Source organism: Pezoporus occidentalis, unplaced genomic scaffold (genome assembly GCF_034315485.1).
Source record: "Pezoporus occidentalis ecotype Australia unplaced genomic scaffold, CSIRO_AGI_Poc_V1 ctg341, whole genome shotgun sequence".
Taxonomy (NCBI): domain Eukaryota; kingdom Metazoa; phylum Chordata; class Aves; order Psittaciformes; family Psittacidae; genus Pezoporus; species Pezoporus occidentalis.
In genome coordinates, this window is record NW_026915387.1 from 44861 (window position 1) to 70248 (window position 25388).

The 25388-nt window shown below is 66.0% G+C and overlaps 5 protein-coding genes across 13 annotated transcripts; 3 read left to right on the top strand and 2 right to left on the bottom strand.

The window, feature by feature from the left end:
• The first annotated feature begins 1585 nt into the window (after positions 1 to 1585).
• SCRN2 (secernin 2) lies at positions 1586 to 4029 on the top strand. Its single transcript, XM_062629743.1, has 8 exons — positions 1586 to 1631; positions 1815 to 1986; positions 2067 to 2248; positions 2339 to 2538; positions 2630 to 2845; positions 2965 to 3130; positions 3259 to 3436; positions 3567 to 4029. The coding sequence occupies exons 2-8, from the start codon at positions 1816 to 1818 to the stop codon at positions 3723 to 3725; spliced, it is 1272 nt and encodes a 423-aa protein (XP_062485727.1). The 5' UTR covers positions 1586 to 1631; position 1815; the 3' UTR covers positions 3726 to 4029.
• Positions 3998 to 6132, bottom strand: LRRC46 (leucine rich repeat containing 46). The gene is made up of 7 exons (XM_062629744.1): positions 6080 to 6132; positions 5871 to 5979; positions 5647 to 5693; positions 5378 to 5487; positions 5077 to 5146; positions 4797 to 4957; positions 3998 to 4378 (listed from the first exon to the last, which is right to left on the bottom strand). The coding sequence occupies exons 1-7, from the start codon at positions 6106 to 6108 to the stop codon at positions 4020 to 4022; spliced, it is 885 nt and encodes a 294-aa protein (XP_062485728.1). The 5' UTR covers positions 6109 to 6132; the 3' UTR covers positions 3998 to 4019.
• Positions 6119 to 8179, top strand: MRPL10 (mitochondrial ribosomal protein L10). The gene is made up of 5 exons (XM_062629833.1): positions 6119 to 6242; positions 6503 to 6786; positions 6999 to 7163; positions 7268 to 7412; positions 7586 to 8179. Exons 1-5 carry the CDS (start codon positions 6119 to 6121, stop codon positions 7831 to 7833), a joined length of 966 nt encoding a protein of 321 aa, XP_062485817.1. The 3' UTR covers positions 7834 to 8179.
• A 317-nt stretch (positions 8180 to 8496) lies between these two features.
• Positions 8497 to 15933, top strand: OSBPL7 (oxysterol binding protein like 7). 9 transcript variants are annotated; one of them, XM_062629745.1, is made up of 23 exons: positions 8559 to 8615; positions 9391 to 9578; positions 9755 to 9877; positions 10010 to 10063; positions 10189 to 10302; positions 10394 to 10486; positions 10567 to 10687; positions 10774 to 10877; positions 10958 to 11050; positions 11178 to 11307; positions 11382 to 11506; positions 11723 to 11803; positions 11879 to 12010; positions 12361 to 12433; positions 12500 to 12792; positions 13466 to 13603; positions 13681 to 13744; positions 13825 to 13903; positions 13991 to 14135; positions 14885 to 15026; positions 15116 to 15242; positions 15324 to 15446; positions 15566 to 15933. In XM_062629745.1, exons 2-23 carry the CDS (start codon positions 9486 to 9488, stop codon positions 15672 to 15674), a joined length of 2556 nt encoding a protein of 851 aa, XP_062485729.1. In that variant the 5' UTR covers positions 8559 to 8615; positions 9391 to 9485; the 3' UTR covers positions 15675 to 15933. The 9 variants fall into 9 exon arrangements, 8 of the variants coding, with proteins under 8 accessions (XP_062485730.1, XP_062485736.1, XP_062485729.1 ...); XM_062629752.1 differs by having other exon boundaries at positions 8535 to 8615; positions 12361 to 12792; XR_009966855.1 differs by lacking the exon at positions 15566 to 15933 and having other exon boundaries at positions 14885 to 15036.
• Positions 15934 to 16230: 297 nt separating this feature from the next.
• TBX21 (T-box transcription factor 21) lies at positions 16231 to 24476 on the bottom strand. Its single transcript, XM_062629753.1, has 6 exons — positions 23670 to 24476; positions 18254 to 18408; positions 18047 to 18168; positions 17821 to 17976; positions 17206 to 17267; positions 16231 to 17105 (listed from the first exon to the last, which is right to left on the bottom strand). Exons 1-6 carry the CDS (start codon positions 24122 to 24124, stop codon positions 16460 to 16462), a joined length of 1596 nt encoding a protein of 531 aa, XP_062485737.1. The 5' UTR covers positions 24125 to 24476; the 3' UTR covers positions 16231 to 16459.
• Positions 24477 to 25388: the final 912 nt, after the last annotated feature.

The following is a 25388-nucleotide window of genomic DNA, read 5'->3' on the forward strand; positions in this document are numbered from 1 at the left end:
CCCCTGGCTGGGATTTCATCTCCTGAGGGAAGCCCAGAGGTGGGGCTCAAGCCCCTCCTCGTGTTGCTGTAGCATCACTCCGGTGCCCCGTTGGATTTTAGTAGCCAAGCCTGCCTCCAGCCGCGGCCGGGGGGGGGTGTCTCTGGAGTGTTGGGGGACCCCCTGTGCTGCTAGGGCAGGTTTAGGGGGGGCTGAACTGGGGGGCACCCCAAAGGTGGGCTGTGGAGGGACCCCCCTTGGCAGGGGGACTCCCCGGTGATGCCGGGGCTCAGCCTCACCGAGCAGGGGGGGGTGTCCCCTGTGATGCGGGGTGTCGGCCCCACAGAGCTGCCCCCCGCCTGGCTCGGAGCCGGGCTGGGGGGGTTACGAGGAGGGGCCCCAGGTGCGCTCTACCCCCGCACCCCCCCGGGCCCTGCCTGCCGCGATGGGGCAATGAAGGCTGTAAAACCGGGTGGGGAAGGCCGGAGGCCGGCTCCCACCCGCCGAAACCAGTCCAGCCTGCTGCGGCGTGGGGATCCCAGCCCTGCACCCCGAACCGCCGCGTCTCCCACCCCCGAGCTGCCTCCCCCGGGGCGAGGGAGGAACCGGCCAAGCTGGGGGGCTCCCCGGCATCCCCCCGGGGAAGGGGGTGAAAGAGGTTCGGGGGTGCTGCATCGAGGGGTGTCCCCCCTGAGAGGAGGGGAGCGTTTGTGCTGTGAAGAGGCTGCGGGGCTGTGGGATTGGGTTTTGTACTGGAATAAACGCCGCGTGTTTTTCCACGCCCTGGCTCTCCGGCTCCATCTGTGCCAAGGGATCCATCCAGGTGTCGGTATCCCAGTATCCCCCCCCCTCCAGCCGCAGACCCTCACCCTGGCCTCGGGATGGGGATGCAGGAAGGGATGGTGAGGGCCAGATGAACCCCGGCCTCAGGAGGGCCGCATCCTGCACCCCGGGACGTGCCGGGCGGGTGCCCAGGGTCCCTCCCCGCGGGCAGGGAGCTGCCGGCAGGTCTGCCCGCATACCGCGGGGCGGGCGTGACTGCGGGACGCTGCCCACGGAGGGAGCTGCCCGTTGGGGTGCTCAGCATGGGGGTGCTGCCCATTGGGGTGCTGCCAGTCGGGGTGCTGAACATGGGGCTGCTGAACACGGGGATGATGCCTACGGGGGTGATGCCCACTCGGGGTGTTGTCAGTTGTGGGGTGATGCCCATGGGGGTGCTGCCCATTGGGAGGTGATGCCCATTGAGGCTGATGCCCGTGGGGGTGCAGCCCATTGGGGGGATGTTGCCAACTGGGAGGTGATGCCCGTGCACAGCAATTGGGGGGTGCTGTCATTTGGGGTGTGATGCCCATTAGGGTGCTCAGCATGGGGGGTGCTGCCCACCACGGGGGTTGATGGCCATGGGGATGCTGCCCACTGGGGGTCCTGCCCGGGAGACCCCCGTCCCTTCCCCACGGGAGATGCAACGCGGGACCTCCGTCCCCGGGCTCCTTCGGGCTCTGGTCCCCACACCCCGGGCGGTGCCGGTGTCGGTGCCGGTCCCACCGCTGCCGCCGTTCGGCCTCCGGCCACGGGGCGCCGCCGTCGCACGGGCGGGGCGGGCCTGGGGGCGGGCCCGGACGGCGGCGGCGGCGTTGCGGGAACGGCAGCAGGTCCGTGGGGTCCCGAAAGGGGGTTATGGGGATTGAGAGGGTTCCAGCTGCGGTCTGTGCAGCGCTGCGGGGTCCCGGGGCGGGAGGTGCCCCTAAGGGATGGGCTCTCTGCTGTCCCCCAGCCCTAAAGGAACGCTGGGGACGGGGCCAAGGGGCTGACATCCCCCTCGGGGCTCGGTTTAGGATGGCGAGATGCGATTCTACACCCTCGTCTTGCGACTGCTTCGTGGCGCTGCCGCCGCACACCGCGGCTCCCGCCGTCGTCTTCGGCAAGAACGCGGACCGGCCGCGGAGCGAGGTGCAGGAGGTGCTCTACGTCCCCGCTGCCACCCACCGGCCCGGGGACAAAGTCCAGGTGAGACCGCGCTGGGGACATCGGGTGCAGTGCACTGAGCGTGCCGGGTCTCAGCCCCAGCGCCCTGTCCCCCGCTCCAGTGCACCTACCTGGAGATCGAGCAGGCGGAGAGGACCCACGCCGTGGTGCTGAGCCGTCCCGCCTGGCTCTGGGGTGCTGAGATGGGCGCCAACGAGCACGGTGTCTGTGTGGGCAACGAGGGCGTTTGGACCCGTGAGCCCGTGGGGCAGGACGAGGCGCTGCTGGGGATGGACCTGGTGAGGTGAGGACCGTGTTGTGACCCTGCCGGTGCCGCGGCCGCCCCATCGTGCCCCCCACCAGCGCCGTTAGACGGGTGCTGCCGGCGCGGCAGGCTGGCTTTGGAGCGGGGCAGCTCTGCCCGGGAGGCCCTGGAGGTGATCACGGCGTTGTTGGAGCGCTATGGGCAAGGTGGGAGCTGCAAAGAGGAGCCGGTGCCCTTCATCTACCACAACACCTTCCTGCTGGCTGACCGCACCGAGGCTTGGGTGCTGGAGACGGCTGGGCGGTACTGGGCAGCTCAGCAGATCCGAGGTGAGCGGGTGCTGGTGGTACTGGGAGGACGGGGAGCCCTGTGTGTGTGTGTGTGTCCCTCAGCCTGATTCCCACAGCCCGGCCTTGGCAGAGGGCAGCCGGAACATCTCCAACCAGCTCAGCATCGGGAAGGAGATCACGGCCGAGCACCCGGGGCTGCGGCAGCGAGTGCGCAGCCAGGGCTGGTGGAGCGGGGATGGAGAGTTCAGCTTCGCCCAGGTCTTTTCCCTGATGCAGCAGCCCCCTCGTATGGAGGCTGCCAAAGCCCGCTACAGCGCCGGCAGGGAGCTGCTGCAGCAGCACGCAGGTGGGGACAGGGGACAGGAATCCCCCCCTATGGCTCATCCCAGCTTCTCCCCACTCCTCGTGGTCGCTGTGAGCACAGCTCAGGTGCCGGTGGTGATGAGGCTCTGCCTTACCCACCAGGTCACATCACAGCAGAGACGTTCATGGCCATCCTACGGGACAAGGCCAGCGGGATCTGTGTGGACACGGAGGGGTTCCGCACGGCGGGGAGCATGGTGTCCGTGCTGCCCCGGAACCCTGCTCTGCCCTGCGTCCACTTCTTCACAGCCACCCCTGACCCCTCCAGGTGAGGACACGGAGGGGACAGCCCCACGTTGGGGTGCCAGGGATGAGGCTGTGTCCGAGGTTGAGCATCCCTGGGGAGCAGTGTCTGCCCTCGTGCTGCCCGGTCCCAGGGGTGCTCCTCTCCGGCAGGTCTGTCTTCAAGCCCTTTGTCTTCGTGGCCGGGCTCAAGCCCGTGCCGCAGGTGAGGTCTCCCACCTTCCGGGATGACCCTGCCAAGCGGATCCCGCGGTTCCAGAGCACGGTGGATCGGCGGCACGAGCTCTACCGGCGGCATCAGGCAGCGCTGGAGCTGATGGAGAGCGACCAGGTACCACAGACCCTTCCCCAGGCGCTGCTGCCCCCCCCCGGGACCCTCGTGCTGCCCCATTGATGTTGGAGGCAGTGGAACTCCTTGAGGGTACCAAGTATCAGCTCTTCTCCCTTCCTAATGCCACCAGGAGCGAGGCCAGAAGCTCCTGCAGACGCTGCGGGACCTGGAGAAGCAGGGCCTGGAGGGGATGAATGCACTGCTGGAGGGGACAGTGGCCCCCTGCCCCGAGGAGCTGGCCGACCTCTTCTTCGACTGCGTGGAGGCAGAGATGAAGTTTTACACATAAACCCTGCTCCTGTGTAGGGGGGATGAGAGAACATTCCCGGTTCCCACCCCAGCTCTTCACTTCATCCCAACCGCTGTCTCCAGCCCAGCCTGGGGCTGCGGAGCCTCCAGCTCGCTGAGGAACCAGCACTTTGAGAGGTGGCTGTGGCCTGAAACGCAGCTGCAGGGAGAAGGAGAAGGACGTGGAGTGGGATGTGGGGTCCTGCTTGTGGCCCCATGTGTCTTTCCCACACTCAGGCTGCAGGGGTTGGATGCTCTGTGGCAGACAGGGGGTTGGTGTAGGAATAAAGAAGCTTTAATCCCAACCGCGTGGTGCTGTGCTGCTGCTGGGTATTGGGGGCAACTCTTTGTTTCTTGCTCCCTTGGCACAAGTGTTCTCTTCCAGAGCCTTGGTCTGGGGCTGGCTCCTGCTGGGAGCTCGCTGGGGCAGCAGTGGCAGTGGTGTCCCCTGCTTCACCTGGGGATGGGACTGATGCTGCCGGGGGCCCGGGGCCGTGATGCTGCGTGGGTTCAGTGGCATGGGTGGCAGCAGCAGATCCCGGCGCTCTCGCAGCTCCTCCAGCTCTTCCAGACGGGTCTGATGTTCCTGCAGGGCCTCCCTCCTCCTCCTCTCAGAGTGCCTGGCCAGCTCCTGGTGGAGATCCGCAAAGAAATCTGCCAGGGATCACAGAACCATGGAATCAACCAGGTTGGAAAAGCCCTTTAAGCTCATCCAGTCCAACCATTCCCCAGCACTGCCAAGGCCACCACTAACCCATGGCACTGAGGGTGTGGGAACACTTGCAGGGATGGTGAGTGCAGCCCTGCCCTGGGCAGCCTGTTCCAACGCCCGAGCACCCTTTGGGGAGGGAATTGTTCCTCAGCTCCATCTAAACCTCCCCTGGTGCAGCCTGTCCTATGGCTTGGGAGAAGACATCGACCCCACCTCACTCCATCCTCCTTTCAGGTAGAATGGAGGGAGAATTACAGGAGATCTGATGGAGCTCCCTGCCACTCCTATGACCCCCGGGGACAGAGGGACCAGCCTGCTTAACCCCCAAGCATGCAACGTGCCCTGCTTCAACCTGAGCACCTTTGCCTGCAGTGAAAGGGCTGCTTGGCGCAGAAAGCAACTCATCGTCTTCATCCTCACTGCTGCAGGAGCCTCCTTCCTCCTCCTGCTCATCCACACTGCCATGGATGGGCTGAGCATCCAGCTGCAGGAGGTGGGGCAGAGCACCCAGTACCAGCTCCCTGCAAGCAGCAAAGGAAGAGCAAATAAAAGGCTGTATGTGATCCTGGGGGGGGGAACTGTACCCCACTGTGGGGTCTCCCATGGTGTGGGGGGCTGGCTGCAGCCTCCACTGACCCACCTGTATCCCTGCTGGTGGGTGCATTCGTTTCCTGTTAGGTCGAGCAGACGGAGGCTGCGGGGCAGCTCAGCTGCAGAGGTCCAAGGGAAGGCAGAAAGGGGCTGAGATGGAAGCTGAGACCCCCCCCATCCACCACCACACCCCCCCCCATCTCCTGCAGCTCTTCACCTGCTCCAGAGCCAGCAGCCACAGACTGGGACCTGAGGGCAGAGCCCAGACCAGGGCCTGCCGACGTTCCCGGGTACCCAGGGCCCCTCTGAGGCAGACCCAAGCCACATCCAGACCCATTCCTGCCTCCCACCTGGGTCCAGCGTCCGGATGCGGTTGTGGGACAGGTCCAGGCCGCGCAGGTGCTGCAGGGGCTGCAGGTTCTCCACTCTGCGGATGCGGTTCCCAGCCAGGGACAGGAACCTGCAGAGCACGGGGAGGGCAGCGGCGTGAGGTGGGGGGGACACCACAGCCCCCGGGGTCAGGGGCTGCAGCTGGGACCCCCCCTTGGCTCTGCCAAGGGAAGGAGGGATCCCTGCTCTCCTCTGCCCATGGAAAGCCGTGTCCTTGGGGTGCCCGTACCGCAGGCTGGGGAAGCTGCTCAGGTTCTCGATCTTCTCAATTTGGTTCTGGATGGGGGGGGGGGGGAGAGAAGACAAAGAAACTGCATTAAAAAATGAGACTTTGGGAGCTCTGACCTCGCAGGGGCAACGCAGGAGCTTTATGGAGAGGGTTGTGGGGCTGTGGCTGCAGAGCTCAGGAGGACCCTAAAGCCCCTCCACTGAGCCGTGTTACCTGCCCCGTACCCGCTGCAGGTAGAGGCTGTGGATGTCCCACAGGCTCCGGAGCCTCCCGATGGCACCGATGCTCTCCCGGTCCAAGCGGATGGTGCAGGGGGCCGGCAGCTCGGAGGCTCTGGAGGAGAGGGGGTGCTCGGGGTGTCCCTGGGGCACAGAGACACCCCCCCCCCCCCCCCGCCTGGTTGGGGGTGCAGGGGGGCTCTATGGACCCTCACCGGCTCTCGGCATGGGGGGGCTCCACCATCCTGGTGCTGATGAGGCTGTCGGTGAGGGTTCGCTTCCCCCCCAGCCGAGTGTCCCCATGCCCGGCCACGGCTCCGGTGTCCTCGTCCCTGCGCTGGGCCCTCGGGTGGCTGCGCTGCGGGGATGCCGCCGGCTGTGAGAGGCCGGGCGCTGGGGCAATGGGGGGCAGAAACCCGCGGGCTCTGGGGCTGGGCAAGGGCAGCGCTGGGACCCCCAGGCCGGGCAAAGAGAGCCGGGGAGCTGCGGGCACCATGGGGCTGGGATCGGGGTCACCGGGACCGAGCGGCTCCCGGGGCGGTGCAGGCCGCAGCGTGGCCGTTGCTAGGAGACGGGCGGCGGCGGGAGGGGCGGGGCTTGGTGCCCACAAGGCCTTGCGCGAAGATGGCGGCGCTGAGCGGCGGAGGGGCGCCATGGCGGCGGGGTGAGGGCCGGCTCCAGCCCCGTGGATGCGGCCCGCTCCTTCCTGCCCCTGCTCCCGTCCTTACCCGTGCCCCTGCCCGCAGGCTGGCTCCCCGCCCTGCAGCTCGTCCGCCGCGGCTCCAAGGCGGTCACCCGCCACTGGAAGGCCATGCACTTCCAGCGCCAGAAGCTCATGGCCGTGACCGAGTACGTGGCCCCCCGGCCGGCCGTGCCGCCGCGCTGCCTGCCCCGCAAGAAGGAAGCCGAAGTGGTGGAGGAGGTAATAATTGTTATGGGTGAGGGGCTCTTTACTCCCCGCAGCGCTGGGGCTCCCCCCCCCGCCCCGTGGCGGAGCTCTCTGGGGTGTTGCTGCCCGGTTTCATCCCGTTGAGGGTGTTCAGGAGGAGATAACCGAGTGCTGGCGGAGGCTCCGGATGCGGCAGCAGCCGGGGGTTCCTTCCCTGTGTCCCATGGCTGCTGTGATCCCGTCAGGACGACGGTTACGTGCGGCTGCTGCGGCGGCAGGTGGAGGAGGCATTCCGGGATAACCGGATGATCGCCGTGTGCCAGTACAACGCCATGCCCGGGGAGGACATGGTGCTGCTGAGGCACTACCTCCGCAAGCACAACATCGAGGTCAAGTTCTTCCTCAACGAGGTAGGGGCAGAGCTGCCGGAGTGGCAGCAAGGGGAAGGTGCCGGAGCCTTCCTCAAGGGTGGGAAGCAGCCTCTGTGCTCGGCTGAGAGCTCTCTCTCCCCCAGATCGTCAGGCCCGTGCTGTCGCAGTCCAAGTACAGGAACCTCCTCCCTCTCTTCGTGGCCCGTAACATCCTGCTGGTGAGCCGGGAAGCGAAGGCCAAGGAGATGCTGCGGGTGCTGAAGGGAGTGCCACAGATCAACCTCCTGGGTGAGAGCGTTCCCCGTGGCCTGGCTCCAATGGGAAGCTGCATCCGTGTCCATTAAAACGAGGGGATGGATGGCCGGCGAGGGGTGGGAGCCCTGCCGGCAGGAGCAAGCGTTTCCTCTGGGGACGATGGAGCCCTTCCGTGTCCCCTCTTCAGCTCTGCTCCTCTCTTCCAGGCGCCTGCATCGACGACACCATCCTGAGCAGGCAGGGAGTGGAGAACTTTGCCAAGCTGCCCTCTCTGGAGGTTGCCCAGGGGCAGGCAGTGGGTGCCCTGTCCCTCCTGCCCTCCCAGACGTCCTCCCTGCTCCAGCGCAGTTCCGCACACCTCACTGCTCTGCTGGACCAGCACATCCGCAGGCTGCAGGAGGCCGAGGGGGGGACCCCAGCCCAGCCCACCCCAGAGCCCACAGGGGCTCATTGATGCTGGGACCCGGCCCTGCCCCGTGTGTTCGGCCCCTTCACTGGGTGGGGGGGCCGGGGGTTAAAGGTTTGGCACTTGGGGGGAAGCCAGCGGTGGGACCGAGGGTCTGGCAGCACCACCCTGGAGCCCTTCCCTTTGCTCCCTGCACCCATGGCTGTGGGGAACAGCCCCGCCGTGTTTTGGGTGCTGCAGGCAGAGGGGTGCTGGGGTCACCCAGTGGAAGCTGCGTGTGGCGGGGAGGAATTGGGGTGCTCCAACCCCTCGGAATGGGGACAGCGAGGGGGAACGTGTTGTAACAACCGACTGCAGCATCCTGCTGTACCCATTAAAGCAAGTGGTCTTGATGCCAGAGGCTTCGTCTTGGATTTTGGGGGACAGGTGGGGAAGGTCCCAGCCCCTTGATGCTGTGGGAGGGGAGGGCTGTGTGCTCCTCCAGGGCTCTGTGTGCAGAGCAGTGCTGGGGATGAGGGAAGTCCCGGGGGGAATGGGGAAGTTGGGACCCCCATAGAGTGCTGGCTGTGCTTGGGGGTACCCCTGACCCCCATGAGCAGAGCTGGGGGGGGGGGGGGGCAGCCTGGACAAGATGCACCCCCTGTATGGCGAGGGACGGGGCTGGATCCGGCTCGGTGCGGGGTTATGGGGGGGTCCCGGCTCGCTGCCGGCTCCGGTCCTCCACGGAGCAGGGGGCAGAGCCGAGCGGCTCCGGCCCAGCGCCTCCGCCTCCTTCCGTGTTCCGGTTCCTGCAGCCGCCGGGCAGGATGCGACCGGTCCCGGCCGCCCGGGTGAGCACCGGGGGACCCGACCCCGGGGATGGAGGTGGGGCGGGGCGGGGGGAGCTCCGGCAGCAGGACCCGGGCTCTGCCGCCCGGTGCCACCGGCGAGGGGCAGGCGGGAGGACACGGGGATGGGCGGAGGGGGGGGAAGCACCGGGCCGGGCTTTCCGCTGCGTTACCGGGGTCGCGTCCTGCGCGGAGCAAGCGGAGGCTTCGCTGGAGACCCCCCCATTGCCGGGGGGGGGGGGCCCGATCGCTGCCAAGCTGCGTAGGGCTGGGGGACCCCCCGGCCTCCTCCCCACCGGGCAGCGCTGCGCGGGGCCGGAGGTGTCGGTGCGGGCGGTAGCGGGGCTTCGCTGCCATCCCCGGGTGAGACACGGGGATGGAGGGGGGGGCCGTGCCTCAGTTTCCCCCTCCTGTAATTGAGAAGGTCAAAGGGAAGCATCCTATGGGAGACGTCGGGGGTTGGAGGGGGCCGTATCCTGGCTCGGGATGGAGCGGGGCTGGTGCAGGGCTCTGTACCCCGGGTCCTGGCTGTGGGGCTGCCCCGTGGCACCGGGTGTGTGGGGTGATGGAGCAGGAGTGGACTCTGGACCCAGCAGGCGGGCGAGGGCTGGGTGCTGCAGGCGAGATAAGGCCTTGGGTAGGTCCAAGGCTCCGTCTCACACAGAAGGTCCTGGGTGAGGCTCCCACTTACAGGGGGGCAGAGCATCCCCCTCCAGCCCTCACTGCCGTGAGGGGATGGGGCAGGGTGGGCTCCTGACGTGGGGTCCTCTCCTCGCAGCGGCTCCCACCGCTGTGACAGCCGAGCTCAGACCCGCAGCACTGACCAGAGCAGGGGCTCGACGCGGTCCCTGCATCCCCATCTGCTCCCCGACCATGGGCAGCCACGAGAAGGATGCCTCCTCGCCGAGGAAGGCCCTGTCCCGCTCCAACAGCACCGTGTCTTCCAAGCAAAGCAGCGTTCAGCAGGTTGGGCGCTCAGTGGGATCCAGTGCTGGCACCGTGGGGTCTCCATTGGGGGGGCTTCACCCCACTGTAGGAAGGGTGTTATACAGGGATGCCCCATCCCCACGGGTACCAAGTGCTTGGGGACAAGGCCCCATCAGCCAAAGGAGCCCCACACTGACCCCCATTCATTCCTGCAGGGCTCTGAGAGCTGGGAGGTGCTGGAGGAGCCTCGTGTGCGGGGCAGCCCGGGCACGGAGCCGCAGCGACACGAGGGCTATCTGCTCAAGAAGAGGAAATGGCCCCTGAAGGGCTGGCACAAGGTAACGGGCAGAGCTGGCAGCAAGGAGCCAGCATTTGACTGGTGCTGGGTGGAGATTTGAACCCCTGGATAAGGGGCTGCAGGGATCAGTCTCTACTTCCCCCCCCAAACAACTGCCCCTCTCTATCCCCAGAGGTACTTTGTGCTGGAAAACGGCATCCTGAAATATGCCACCACGCGCCAGGATGTGAGTACGGGGCCGGGTTGCACCCGTGCACCTTTCCCCATGGGCTCAGGGCAGGGCTGACACCCCACAGACCCCATGAGGAAGGGGGGCTCTTCCCCCTGACAGGCATCCCCGGGCTCCCCCAGGTCCTCAAGGGCAAACTGCACGGTGCCATCGATGTCCGTCTGTCCGTCATGTCCGTCAACAAGAAGGCACAGCGGGTTGACCTGGACACGGAGGAGAACATCTACCACCTCAAGGTGCTGCTGGGGCTGCAATGGGGCTGGGGGGGGGGGTGTTGGGTTATGTGTGACCCAACCCCCCCACCATCAACTTACCCCTGCCCCACAGATCAAGTCCCCAGAGCTCTTCTCCAGCTGGGTGAGCAGCCTCTGCTCCCATCACCAGGGTGAGAGGGGGGATCCCGCAGGGCCCAACATGCAGGTGGGTGACACCTCGGGGGCATGATGTGGGGCAGGGTCCGGGTGTGGGGCTCCTGATGGCAGCCCTGGCTGTGCCTCCAGGGCCAGTGGACCCGGATCCTGCCCTCGGGCAGTGCTCCTGCCCTCTCCACCCTGGCCAGCTCCCGGGACAAGGTGAACGCCTGGCTGAAGGACAGCGAGGGGCTGGAGCGCTGCTCGGCCGGTCAGTGGGGCAGGAGGGGATGTGTGGGGCAGGGGGTGATGCCCCATCCCCTCTCCCTGACGGGGCTTACTCTGTGCCCATTGCAGAGCTGGTGGAATGCCAGGCGAAGCTGCAGGAGCTGACGGGAATGCTGCAGAGCCTGGAGGCCCTGCACCGCATCCCCTCAGCACCCCTCATCTCCGGCACCCAGGTGAGTGGGACATGGCCATGATGCTGAGCATCACCCTTGATGGCAAGGGCCCATCTCCAGCCCCTTCCTCTTCCTCCCAGCCTTCAGCCGCCACGGAGAGGCCAAAGAAAGGCAGGAGGAGCACCAGGATCTGGTGCACCCAGAGCTTTGCCAAAGACGACACCATCGGCAGGGTGAGCGGCAGAGCATCCTGCTGAGCATCCCACTCAGCTCTGACCCACTGCTGCAGGGATGCAGCCCCCCCCCCCACCCCAGGGCCTCACTGACCCCCGTGTCCCGTCCTGTCCCCCCCCAACCAAGGTGGGTCGCCTGCACGGCTCCGTCCCCAACCTCTCGCGCTACCTGGAGCCATCCCAGAGCCAGCTTCCCTTCAGCCTCCCCCCGGAGTACGCGCAGCTACAGAGGAGCTTCTGGATGCTGGCGCAGAAAGGTGGGGAAGGTGGTGCTGGGAGGGGTGCTGAGCCCCGCTGGTGGGTGCCGTGACGCAGCCCCTGTGCCCGGCAGTGCACGGCTCACTCAGCAGCGTGGTGACGGCGCTGACGGTGGAGAGGACGCGTCTGGAGGAGCTGCGGCGGGCGCTGGACCGGCGGCGCTCAGCACCGCGCCCCGGCAGCGCCGGCAATGCCGGGGTGAGGATTGCAGGGGCCGGATGGGAGTTTTAGATGTGCCCCCCCCCTGCCCCGCCAGTACTTTGGGGTTGGTGCTGTTGGGTGCAGCGAGTTGGCAGGGTCTCAGGATCACACCGTTGGGGGGTGATCCCCCCTCCCCATCGGCCCCACACTGGTTGGAGGGGACACGTATGGGGGGGGTTGGCTCAGCATCCCCCCCCTCCATCACCTCTCCAGGCTGCCCTGCGCCGCTTCCACTCCCTCTCCGTCTCCTCTGACACCACCATGGACTCCTTCGCATCGCTGCACCCCAATGAGGTCGGGGGGGCCGGGATAGGGTTTGGGGGTCGGGGTTGGGGGTCCCGGGGGCTGAGGTGGTGGCTGTCCCCACAGCCGGACCCACTGCCAGCCAAGGGCCGGGAGCAGCAGCTCTCCAACCGCAGCATCGTGTCGCTGGCCGATTCCCACACCGAGTTCTTCGATGCCTGCGAGGTTTTCCTCTCTGCCAGCTCCTCTGAGAACGAGGTGGGGAAGGGGCTTCAGTGAGGAGGGGGGGGGGGGCTCTGCAGACCCCCCCCTGCCGCTGCTTCTGTGGGTTCATCTCTTTCTTCTCTCTCCGTGTCCCCTCCCCATTAGCTGCCCTCCGTATTCCATGTCCTCCCCCCTTTAGCACAGTCCTTCTAGGCTCTCAGGGACCCCCCAGTCTCTAACACTCACCAGCCCCACTCCTGCATTCCCCATCTGCCCTCCCGAGCCCATCCCAGACACCCAATTCCCACCCCATCCTCTCGGGGGAGGGTCCAACCCCTCCTATGGGGTAATCCCCAGACCCCGGCCCCCTCTCCAAGCCGCCGGCGGTCCCTGCGTGTCCTCAGCCCTCGGACGATGAATCGTGCATGAGCGAGGCCACCACCAGCGCCTGCGAGGACGCGGCCGAGCCCCCGACAGGTACCGGGAGGGGGTCACCGATGAGAAGAAGGGAAGGAAGTGGATGTGTTCGGCTCCATCCCACAGCGCCCGGTCCCGCAGGCGCGGAGGGCCCGGGGATGCCCGCGGAGCCACCGCCGGTGGAGCTGCCCGGTCCGGACCCGCGGCGGAGGAGCCGCCTGCCCGCGCCGCCCGCCCCGTCGGGGGACGTGAGCCTGTGGGGGCTGCTGCGGAGCAGCGTGGGGAAGGACCTGTCCCGGGTGGCCCTGCCCGTGCAGCTCAACGAGCCCCTCAACACGCTCCAGCGCCTCTGCGAGGAGCTCGAGTACAGCGCGCTCCTGGACCGCGCCAGCCGCGCCCGCGACCCGCGGCAGCGCTTGGTGCGGGCACCGGCAACGGGGGATGTGGGGGACATGGGATACGGGGGACTTCAGGAGGACACGGGGGATGTGGGGGACATGGGAGGCTCAGGAAGGTCGGGGGCTTGGGGGACACTGGGGGATTGGATGCAGGGGGAGCTCGGGGGATGCAGGGGGAGCTCAAGGGATGCAGGGGGCTTGGGGAACACAGGGGAATTTGGGGGTCGGGAGGGCGCTTGGGCGACATGAGGGACTTTGGGGACATGGGGAGTTTGGGAAGGTCAGGGGCTCTGGGAGCACGGATGGAGCGTGGGGGGGACTTGGGGAGTTTGGTGATTTAGGAGGCTTGGGGGACATGTGGAGCTCCTGGGACATTGTAGGAGCAGGGGAACACTTGAGGGGATGCAGGGGGCTTGGGGAACACAAGGGATTTTGGAAGCCAGGAGGGCACAGGGGAGATGTGGGCCTTGGGGACTTTGGGGACATGAGGGGCTTGGGAAGGTCAGGGGCTCTGGGAGCACGGATGGAGCGTGGGGGGGACTTGGGGAGTTTGGTGATTTAGGAGGCTTTGGGGACATGTGGAGCTCCTGGGACATTGTAGGAGCAGGGGAACACTTGGGGGGCTCGGGGGACATGGGGTTTCTGGGGGCACCCTGCCATTGCCATGGCTCTGGTGGTGACACTGTGGGGACAGGTCTATGTGGCTGCCTTTGCCGTGTCTGCCTATGCCTCCACCTACTACCGGGCGGGCAGCAAACCCTTCAACCCGGTGCTGGGAGAGACCTATGAGTGCGTGAGGCCTGACCGCGGCTTCCGCTTCATCAGCGAGCAGGTAGGGCCAGGCAGAGTGGGGGCACAGGGGGGCCGGATGGGGCCGCGGCATGGCCCATTACCCCCGCCTCCATCCAGGTCTGCCACCACCCTCCCATCTCCGCCTGCCACGCTGAGTCTGACAACTTCATCTTCTGGCAAGGTGGGTGCTGAGGAGGGTGCTGGGGACATGCGAGGGGGACATGAGGGGGTCTCACCCCCTCCCGTTCCTCCATCCCATAGACATGAGGTGGAAGAATAAGTTCTGGGGCAAGTCTCTGGAGATCGTCCCTGTGGGCACCGTCAACGTGCAGCTGCCACGGTGAGAGCCCAGCACCAGGAGGTGCTTCCCCACCGTCACCGCCACCATCAACATCACCATCCCCATCCTGCCCTCGTGCTCCCGCAGGACCGGGGACCACTTCCAATGGAACAAGGTGACCACGTGCATCCACAACGTGCTGAGCGGCCCGCGCTGGATCGAGCACTACGGCGAGGTGCTGATCCGCAACACACGGGACGCTGCCTACCACTGCAAGATCACCTTCGGCAAGGTGCGGCCGACACGCCACGACATGCTGTGACATGTCATGACACGCCTTATCATGTCCCACCCTATTCCCCCCTTTCCTTTTCCCATGGCCACATCCTTTTCCAATACCCTTGCCTATTACCCAGTAGCACTGCCCCTTTCCCAGTGGCCCCTCAGTTAGGTGACCCATTCCCAATGGCTCCACTCCATCACTCATGGATTCCCCCTTCCCAATGACCCCATCCCTTCCCAATGACTCCACTCCATCACTCGTGGATCCCCCTTTCCCTGTGGCCCCATCCCTTCCCAATGACTCCATCACTCATGGATCCCCCTTTCCCTATGGCCCCATCCTTCCCAATGACTCCACTCCATCACTCATGGATTCCCCCTTCCCTATGGCCCCATCCTTCCCAATGACTCCACTCATTCACTCATGGATCCCCCTTTCCCTATGGCCCCATCCTTCCCAATGACTCCACTCCATCACTCGTGGATCCCCGTTTCCCTATGGCCCCATCCTTCCCAATGGCTCCACTCCATCACTCATGGATCCCCCTTTCCCTATGGCCCCATCCTTCCCAATGACTCCATCACTCGTGGATCCCCCCTTCCCAACGGCCCCATCCCTTCCCAATGACTCCTCCCTATTTCTCATGGCCCCGCCCCTTTCCCACGGCCCCGCCCGTTTCCCACGCCCCCATCCCTTCCCATATCCATACTCTTTCCCATAGCTCCCCCGTTTCCCCCCCCCCTTTTCCCCTCCCGCAGGCTCGGTACTGGGGCGCAGGGGCCAACGAGGTGCAGGGCTTGGTGCTGAGCCGCAGCGGGGCCGTGGTGGAGCGCCTGGCCGGGAAGTGGCACGAGGGGCTGCACCGCGGGCCGGCACCGGGGCACTGCGTCTGGAGGGCCAGTAAGGACCGGTGGGGTCACACACACACACATACAAGTGCATGGGGAAGGGGGGGGTGTCTCAGCACTGTGCCCCCCACATCCCTCCAGACCCCATGCCCCATGACCATGAGAAGAACTACGGCTTCACGCAGTTCGCCCTGGAGCTGAACGAGCTGACGCCGGAGCTGCGCCGCGTCCTGCCCTCCACTGACACCCGCCTGCGGCCCGACCAGCGGTGAGCCAAGCGCCCCAACACCGCGGTTCGGGGGTGCTGAAGCTGCCCAGGGCATCGCAGCCGCGGCCTCATCCTCCTCAGGTACCTGGAGGAAGGCAACGTCCCGGCGGCCGAGACGCAGAAGCGCCAAATCGAGCAGCTGCAGCGGGACCGGCGCCGGGTGATGGAGGAGAACAACATCACGCACCAGGCTCGCTTCTTCAGGTCCAGCTTGTGGGGCAAGGCGTGGGGCGCCCCATGGCTTAGGGGGATGTGGGGTTCTCATGGAATGGGGACACCCCTTGGGAGTCCTGATGGGATGGTCCCCCCCACTCCATCCCTAGGCGGCTGATGGATGCTAATGGCAAGGAGTCGTGGGTCACCAACAACACCTATTGGAAGCTGCGCCTGGATCCCGGCTTTGCCCACCTGGACAGCGCGGTGCTCTGGTAGTGACCCCCGCAATAGGGTGCTGAGCCCCTCCCCAGGCTCATCACAGCAGTGGGGCTGGTCCCCCCAGCACTGGGGGTGTGGAGCCAGCCCCAAAACCCTGGGGCAGAGCCTCAGGGCTGGCTGGGACTCAATGGGACAGGGGCTGGCAGTGCCCCCCCACTGCCCTGGGGGAGCGGGCAGCAGGGGGGTGTGGGGTGCCCGCGGGCGGGCAGACCCCTCTGGCCCCCCAAGGGTTGCTCCAATAAAGGCTGTAAAGAGATGGGGTGTGTGGAGGGCTTCCTTCTCTCCCATCCAGGTCTCCCCTCCCAGGCCAGGATGGGGGGGGGGGGGACGGACACAGGGGTCCCTTCACTCTCCTCCCCATGCCTCAGTTTCCCTCCCCCCACGTGCATGCAAAGGATAGCAAAGAGCTGTGCCCCACAGCGTCCCCTTTATTGCGAGATATGCTGCTGCCCCCAGCCCCACACCAGGCACGCGGGGGGCTCAATAAATACTTCAGCATTAACACCCCCCCCCCCCCCCCCCCGACACCTTAAAACCAACCAACGACAAAAAACCACCCCCTTCCTCCCTGTTCCCTCCTTGCTTGCCCCCATGGCCCCACCGGGGTGGCACTGGGGGCTGATTGATTGTCTGGCTTCATCCTGCCCCCCAACACGCTCAAGTCTTCCCAGGATATGATGTTGAACTGGGGGGGGGGAACGACACACACACACATTGCACCCCTTGGGTCCTGAGGCTTTGGGGTGCCCGTGGGGATGGGTTTTGAGCCCCCCAAGTGTGGCTCAGTTGCCGTAGAAGCCGTAGTAGCCACCATCGGCACCCGGGTCCTTGTCATAGAGGTCCCCATTGCGGGGTGGGGGGGAGCTTTCGGCGCTGGAGGGGTACGGGGACACCCGCCGCCGCTTGCACTCGTACAGCCCCAAGTCCACGGAGTCCGCTGGGGCGGGGGGCTCGGGGGGCCAGCCCTCTGCTTCCTTCCCCTTCTCCTCCCGGGGCTCCCGGTACCAGCCCAGAGCCCCGGGGCTGCCCTTGGGGCCGTATTGCCCAGGGCTCCAGCCCCCCGCCACCCCGAACCCCGCCGGCCCCTCGGGGTAATAGGGCAGGGGTTGATGTGGGGCGGGCGGCAGGGTGAAGGACTTCACCCCATAGGACACCAGCTTGCCCCCCCCGTATCCCGCTTCGTAGCCACCGTACTCCAGGGTGCCCGTGGCAGGGGGGGGTTGCTGGGGGGTGAAGTACCAGCGCGGGGGGTCTTTGGGGGGCAGCGGCAGCGGAGCCCCCCGCTCCGCACTGAAGAGGCGCCCCGGGGGCAACGGGAACTGCTCGGGCAGGAAGGGCTGGAAGCGGGGGGCGGGCAGGAGCTGCCGGCAGCCGGGACCCTCCAACGGGGACGGGGTGAGGCGGTCGCCCTCCGAGGCCGTGTACATCCTGGGGGGGGGGGGGCACAGGGTGGGAGTCGGGGGGTGCCCTCTTACCAACAGAGTTGGGGGGGGGCACCGGCAGGAAGGGGGGGGGGACACACACTCACGAGTCAAAGTTATCCCGGAATCCTTTGGCAAAGGGGTTATGATCGATCTTCAGCTGCGTGATCTGGAGGGGGGGGGTATGGACATGGGGGTGCTGCTGCCAGTCTGATCCCCCCCTCCGCACCCCGGGATGCACCCAGCACCCAGCCAGAGTGCCCCCTGCCCATCCCTGGACCCCTGCTCCATCACCCATGAGGTTCAGCTGCATCCGGGAGAACGGGGGTGATGCTGGGCTGCTGTTGGGGTGCTGGGGGGGGCACTGAAGGGTGTTGGGATGCTGAGGGGGTGCTTGGGGGGGGTACTGGGCTTCGGGGAGAGGCACTGGGATGCTGAGGAGATGGGGGGTGTGCAGAGATGCTATAGACAGGGGTGTTTGGAGGATGCTGTTGGGGTTTCCCTAATGCTGGGGACCTTCAATGGTGCTGGGGGGGGGAAGCGGTTCCGAGGTGGTTACTGTGATGTTGGGGTGATATCGGGGTGTATCAGTGGTTGCTGCGGCCCTGGGAGGATGCTGGAGGGAGGATGTTGGGGTCCCTGTGCTGGAAGCAGGGGGGGGGGATGTTTGTGGGGGTACCCCCATACCAGGGACCGGAAGGGGGGGGGGGTCTCATACTCACGTCAGCGTTCTGGTAGGCCGTGACGGCGATGAACTGCGTCTCTGGGAAGGCGAAGGTGTGCGTGTGTGGGGAGGGGAACCCCTCATCCTCACCCTCCTGCACCTCCGTCACATGCAGCCGCGGCTGGTACTTGTGCAGCGACTGCAGCACGATCATCTGAGGGGGGGCAGCGGGTGGTCAGGGGGGGCTATAGGGGCGCAGGGTGGTTTATGGTGGGGAGCCTCACCTGGCCGACGTTGTTGGATGCGCCCTTGTTGTTGGTGAGCTTCAGCTTCCCAAAGGAGACCTCCTGCCGCATCCAGTGCGCACCCGTGTTGGGAGAGTCGGGGTGCAGGTAGAGGCGGTTCCCTGGGGGATAAAGGGGCGGCAGGGATGGGGTTACCCCGCTCTCGGCACCATGAGGAGGGTGAGGATGAGGACTGGGAGCCCGTACCTGGCATATTGCCTTCGGCTTTGCCACACTGCACCCACTTGCCGCCCTGGTAGCGCCAGTGATGCTGGTCCATCAGCACCACGTCCACGCAGACGCTGTAGTGGGCTACGGGGTTGAGCCCTGAGAGGGTGAAGCTGAGGAACGGGAACATGCGCCTGGGGGGGGGGGGGAACAGGGACAGACAGTGTTTAAACCCCCCCCGGCTCAAGCTCTGCCATGGTGGGGATAGGGAAACTGAGGCAGCACAATGCCCGGTCATTGCCCCCCCCCATCCCGGTGCCCGTGAGGAGCTGACTGACCCTGGCAGCTGGGGGGATGCTCTCGGGGATGATTCCCCCCCCCCCCCCCGCCCCGGCATCTTCCTCCCCCTCCCCAAGCACCTTCCGGATCGGAAACCAACACCGCTGCTATTTCGGGCTGGGCGCCAGCCTGCGCCAAGGGCAGGAAGGGGACAGGATGGGATGGACAGGGGGGACCCTGCGGCCCTGGGGCTGCAGCTGCCACCCCCCCTGTGCCCCATGGGGATGCACCCCGCTGTGCCCCACACCCCAAAATCCCAGCCTTAGGCTGGGGAGTCTGGCCCCCCTTCCTCCAAGTTCAATCCCTCCTTTTCCATCACCGGCCTCAGTAGTCCCAGTTGCCAGCCCAGGTTTGCAGTCTGGTCCAGACCAACATGGGGGACATGGGAGTCCTCAGCCTTCCCCCCAGGTATGATATACATGGGGTGATGGATGGGGGAATTCAGCCTGAACCCCCCTCCTTGGTGGAAAAAGAGTGGGGGGAACCCTGGCCCCATCCCTCTCTCCTCCTCTTCCTCCTTCCCTTGTGCTTTGCCGCTTCCATCAGCCAGTACCCGGTGGGTGAGGATGAGGGGCAGCAAGTGCAGGGGTTATTTCGGGTGTCCTGGCATACCCCAGCATATCCCATTGGCCCAAAGCAGAGACCTGTGAGCTCAGGACAGGGATGGCACCATGCACCAAAGGGCAGCAGCACCCCCATCTCCACCCCAACAGCACTGGAACCACAACAGCTCCCCTCCAACATCCTCCCAGGGCCACAGAAACCACTGATACACCCCAGTATTGCCCCAGCATCACAGTAACCCCCCCGAACAGCCCCTCAGAACCCCCATGGCACCAATGGCAACACCACGGAGCCCCTTCACACCAGTTTGGGGTTGAGGAGCAAAGCGAGGGGCTGGGAGCAGGGGGATACATCAGGCATGGCCCCGGCAGGAAGCACGGCTTGGGCAGTGCCATGGCACCAGGGAAGCAGCGTACGAAGAGCTGAGCCCGCAGCCCAACCCGGGCGCTGCTGACTCAGACTTGCCCTTGCGATGGAGAGGGGGAAAGAGAGAGAAAAGAGAGGAAGGGGAAAAAGAAAGCGGTTCTTGTAACGAGGAGCCTCACACGTGCTCCGCGGGGCCGGGATGCACGGCGGCCCCGAGCATCCCGGGTACCACAGGCTCCATCCGAGCCGTGGCAGCGCCCACCCCACCGCCGTTGTGCCGAGCATCGCCTCCGTGGTTCCTGCCGCCGATGAGAGCTGCAGCCACATCAAAGGGAGGCAGCGAGGGGCTCCGAGCTCTCCTGGGGCCGATGCTTCACCACCACCTAAGCCCTCACCACCAAAGCCCCACGGAGCCGCGGTGATGCAGGCTCTGGGCTGAGCAGCCCCGCCGGGTGCTGCAGCGGCCCCGAGCTGCTGCGAGGAGCTGGGAGGAAGAAACCAGCCTTTTTTTTTCTGGGGTTTTAGGGGGTTTTTGTGCACCTCGCTCGGCACCGCCGGCTCCCGGCTCCTCGCGTTGCCGGCGGAGCAGAGACGGGCTTAGAGCTCAAGCGGTGCCGCGGTGCAAACCGCAGGGCTCGGCCGGGGCACGGCAGGGTGGGGGTAAGACCCGAAACCTCGGGGTTATTTATAACCCCTCAGCGCTGGAGCTGCTGCTGCCGCCGGAGCAAGGCTTGGCTCCGCTGGGGCTGGGAGGGGCCGCGGTTGGGGTGATTGATGCACCCCAAAAGCGGGTGGGAAGCGATGGTTTCCCTCCAGTGATGGAGCTCTGGAAGGGGGTCCCGGCTCTCCGGCTGCCCCGAGGTTTGTCCCTGCATGAACCCCTCCATTCAGAGGGTTTGGGGTGTACGCAGGGGACACGGGAGATGTGGGCACAGTGGTGCATCCAGGTGTCAAGGGGATGCTGGGACATGGGACCTTGGGGTGATGGGAGGCAGGGAGCAGGAAGAGGGAGTCCAGAATGAGCCCAGATGGAAGGAAATTTGGGGTCAGCCACCTAAACCCCATTTTCCGGCCCGTTTTCCCCCCTGCCTGCATCCCCAATGCCTTCCACGTGCCCTCAGCACACTGCTGCATGGCACGGTGCACAGCAATGCATGGCACAGTGGCACAGTGCTGTGTGGATGCATGGCATGGCTGCATGGTGCCCCCCAGTTGCATGGCAGGATGACACAGCGATGCATGGCACAGCAGCACAGCGCCATGTAGCTGCATTGCATAGCAGCATGGTTGCACGGCACGGCGCTCTGAGACTGCATTGTGCGGCTGCATGGCATTGGGGTTATGCTATGGCTTCATGGCGCTACAGGACTGCATTGCGTGGCTGCATGGCATTGGGGTTATGCTATGGCTTCATGGTGCTACGTGGCTGCATTGCATGGCTGCATGGCATTGGGGTTATGCCATGGCTTCATGGTGCTACGTGGCTGCATTGCACAGCAGCAGGGTTGCATGGCGTTGCTGCTCGGCACAGATAGGTACATGGCACAGCTACATGCTGGACCAGCATCTACCAACTTGGGCAAAGCAGCTCCGAGGCCCCCCCAATGCACACCCACCCCTGCAACCACACCAACCTTTGTGTTTGCCAAACGCAACCCTTTTGTCCCCAAAGTTGTCCCCTGTGTTCCTGCAAAGGCAACGCCAATCCCTATATGTCTTCCAAGTAAAACGCCGTTGCCAGCAGCCTCCCCAAAAGTGACGCCATCCCTTGTGTCCCCAAAGATAAAGCCACCCCCAAAGGCAGCACCAAATCCCCCCCCCCCCAGCCGCAAAGCCAGCCCCTAATGGCATCCCTGAGTCCCCCTCAAAGTCAAAGCCAGCCCCTGTGCCACCCCAAAAGGCAAAGGCAGCGCCTGCTCTGCAGCAGAAACCCACAGCAGGAATTCCCCAGGTCCTTGCAGCAGGGGCAATGGGGAGTGCTTGGGGGTTTCCACAGAAATCCAGCCCTGGCTGAGCCCCAAGAGTAGAGGGGATGGAGGAGGGATGGGGACGGAGGAGGGATGGGGATGGAGGAGGGATGGGGACGGAGGAGGGATGGGGATGGAGGAGGGATGGGGACGGAGGAGGGATGGGGACCCGCGTGTGAAACTGGCAGGAAACCAGTTCTGCTGGGGATGAGTGGGCCCGGGATGGTGTGGGATGGGATGGGATGGGATGGTGTGGCATGCACAGGACAGCACGTTAGAGCCAGAGCAGAGGTAAATCCCAGCACCAGAGCAGGTTCACCCCAATGGCACCATCTCCCACCCGGCCTCAGCTCCTCTCCACTTGGAGCTGAGACACCAGGAACCCCAGAGACCATCGAGGGACCAGCGCAGCCCGCTCCTGCTCTGCCAGCGGGATGGGGCACATCCCCTGCCCTGCCCCAGAGCCCCCCAGCCCGGGGGGGGTGCCAGCTCTGGGGCTCACATCTCCCTCCAGCCCCACACTGGGGTTTTTCCTGTGCGAGCAGCGCTGCAGCCCGGCCCCGCAGCCGCCGCTGTGCAAAAGCAGCTCAGGGTCGGGGGAAACGGATGTTTTGTGGCTCCGAGTTTGACGGCTCCCCCGGGCTGGGTTTGCTCTGACACCCCCCCCCCCCCAGACCCCGACCTCTCTGCAGAGCCATTGTGGGGAATCAGCGGGGAAAAGAGCCCCAAAATCGCCTGGTTTTGGGTTGGGAGCTGGCAGCAGAGCCCCAGATGGGATTTGGGGATTTGGGGGGGGGGGGGCAGAGAAGATGGGATCTCGGGATGGACCCCGTTTTCCAGAGCCTCAGCACCAGCCTCCTGAGCCGCCCCGATGCAGCAGGGATGGGCACTGCCCCAGGGGATGGGGAAAGAGAAGAGAAAAGCAAAGGGGTGAATTTCAGTGGGTTTCTGTAGGAGAAACAACCCTTTGGGGGGCAGGGGGGGGGGGTCCCCAAAGCCTCAGACACCCACTTGGCCGATGCTGGGGACACGTCACCCCATCCATGCTAGTGCTGAGCGGCCCCTGAGCCCGGCGGGGGGGAAGAGGCCTGGGAATGGCTGTGGCAAACCAAGCGGCCCTAACGTGTTTAGACTTCCAACACATTAAACAGGTTGGGCTCAGCATCGAAGTGACACCGTCTGTCTCGGCCAAGGGAGGGAAGGGGCAGAAAGAGAACCCCTGGGCAAGGAATGGTGGTGGAAGGGGGGGGGTGGTCACTGAAGCAGGAGGAGCTGTGGGGGGGTGGAAATCCTCACCATGGGGTTTTGGAAACCCCAAAGCCACCACGCTCATGCTGCCCTCCTGGCCCCAGCATCATCCCCCCCGAGACATCACACACACTGCAGCACAGGGCCTGCTTCCCATCACCCCGGTGTGGGGCTGAAGGATGCCCTCCAGACCCTGCAAACAGGGATGTTGGCAGGGCTGCGGTGGACTTTAGCTCCCCCCACCCTGCCCCAGGCTCAGGACCCCTGTGGACAGCCCAGCAGCACAGAGGGAGCAGCAGGTCCCTGCCCGCGGTCCCGCCAGCGGCTGCTCCGGCACCCAGGATGCTGCCGAAACGCTTCCGCCAGCACACGGAGGCACCCGGCCTATGCCCGTCCCCCATCCCCAACGAGCAGAGGGGGGGTCAGCCCCACACTCTGCTGCGCCCGGGGCTACCAGCACCCTCCTGTGCTCTCACTACTTGGAGCGGTGCTGAGCTCTGGGTCGAGGCCAGATAAACCCTGCCTCCAGGGTGCCAGTACCATTGCCATGAGCTTCCGTGGTGCACAAACCCTGCCTGGATCCCCCTTCTCCCACTCTGACACAGGAGGAGACACCCCCAGACCCTTTTCTCCTTCCAACTCCCCTATAAATGAGGTCTCGGGGAGGTCTGGTTCGCTTTGCTCCCCCATTTTCCTCTGACCATGCAGAAAGACATCATCCCAAACCCACAGGGGTGGGATCCCTCTTGCACTTCCCCCCACATCCTTTGCACGGGCAGATGGGGACCCCACGCAACCATCACCCACACCTCCAGCCCCTCACCGTGCCGGCCACCCCACTGCCAACCACAGCATCCCCGGAGCATCCCTTCCATACCGGAACCCCAACCTCTCCTCCCCAGTGCCCATGAGGGTCCGGGTACCACTGCCGGTCCCTATCCCGATCCACCCCCCTCGGTGTCCCGGCTCACCTGCCCTGCTTGGTGATGATCATCTCGGTCTGATGCTTGTGGAACTTGGCCCAGAGCTGGTAGTTGTTGAGCATCACTTGCACCTTTCCTGCCGCCCGGTACCCGGGCAGGGCGCAGAGCGGCCCGGAGCGGGGGCACAAAGAGGGGGCCGCGGCCCCGAAACCTCCGTCGGCTCCCGCGTACAGCTCCGCGCCCCCGTAACCCTCCCCCGGGCCGGCGGCGGGAGGCGGCGGTGCTCGGTAAGGCGGGCACGGCCCCAGGAACCGGCCGCCGAAGCCACCGGGAGCACCGTAAGGGAGCGGGGGGGTTCCCGGTTCCGGAGGGGGTCCCCCCCCATCTCCGTAGTACGAGGCGGCGGCGGCGGGGGCGTCCCGGGGGGCCGGCGCCTCCTTGGCGAAGCTGAGCATGGGAGCGGCGGGGCGGGGGGCTCCGGTGCCCTGCTCCAGCGCGCCCATGGACGGGCCGGGGGGGGGGCCCCCGGCTCCTCTCAGCCGCTCATGGGGGCCCCGCCGGCGGCCCCGGGACCCGGAGTCGGGCGCGTTTCAGCCGCCCCCTCCATGCCCGGTGGCCCCGGAGGGGCAGGGGGGGGAAACGAACCGTGGGGACCCGGGGAAAGCCAAGTTGGGGGGGGGGGAAGGCAAAAAACCCAAACACCCCCCCAAGAAAAGCCTCAAAAACACCCGGAAAGAGCCCAAAAGTGGCGTCGGGAGGATCCGGCCCCGTCCCGCTGCTGCCGCTGCTCTCACGCGTTCACCTGCCCATCCCCGTGGCCCCGCGCCTCTTATCCAAAGAAGCGGCTCCGCGCCGGGAGCTCCGCCCCCCCCCCATAGAGGCGGCCCTCACTGGGGCGGGGAGCGGGGCACGGGGCGGGCCGGGGGGGCGGGCCACGAGGGGAGGGGATGGGGGACACCGGGGGACACGGGGGGGGGGGCATGGGGGGATATGGGGGTACAGGGGAGGGGAGGGTGGGAGGGGATGAGGACATGGGGCCATGGGACACCTGCAAGAGATGGGGACACGGGAGGGGACACAGGGACCGAGCATGAGGGGGACAGAGCAGGGGTCTCTGGGGTGACACTGAGGGCCCCCCCATACCCTGTCGTGTCCCCCCTCCCAGCACCCTTAATTGAGCCTTTAATGACCTCACTCACCCTGGGGTGCTGCGTGGGGCCTGTGCGGGTGCTCCCCCCTTTCCTGTAGTCTTGGGGACCCCCCACAGCCACCTCTGCCACCGTGTGCGGATGTTTGGGGTCCCCCCGTGGCTCACGCATTCACTGGGGGTGACCTGGGGACATCCTTGGCCTCTTTCCCTGGGGTCGGGGTTGCTCGGAGCTCCGTGGGGAGCTGGGACAAGCCCTGGGGCCCCCTCCGGTGCCCACCCCGAGGCCGGGCCTCCCCGGGACCTGCCCTTGACCCCGCTGTGCCCGGGGAAGACCCCACGGAGGCGCTCGGGGCCGGATCCCTTGGCAGGTCCCCAGCCCATCAATACTTTCCATGCCCAGCGGTGGGGCACGGCTGGAGCATCCCCGCGCCTGTCGCTCCCGCACCGCATGGAAGGACAAGGGACGGGCTGGTGGTCCCGGTCCTGGGGTCCAGGCTTGGTGTCTGGGTGCTGGTGGGGCGCCACTGGAGCGGGGGTCTTGAGGGGTTGTGGGGAGAAAGGGGGGGGGGGGGGGGGTCTGGCAAACACGCATCTAAGTCTTTTGGGCTCTGTGGCCT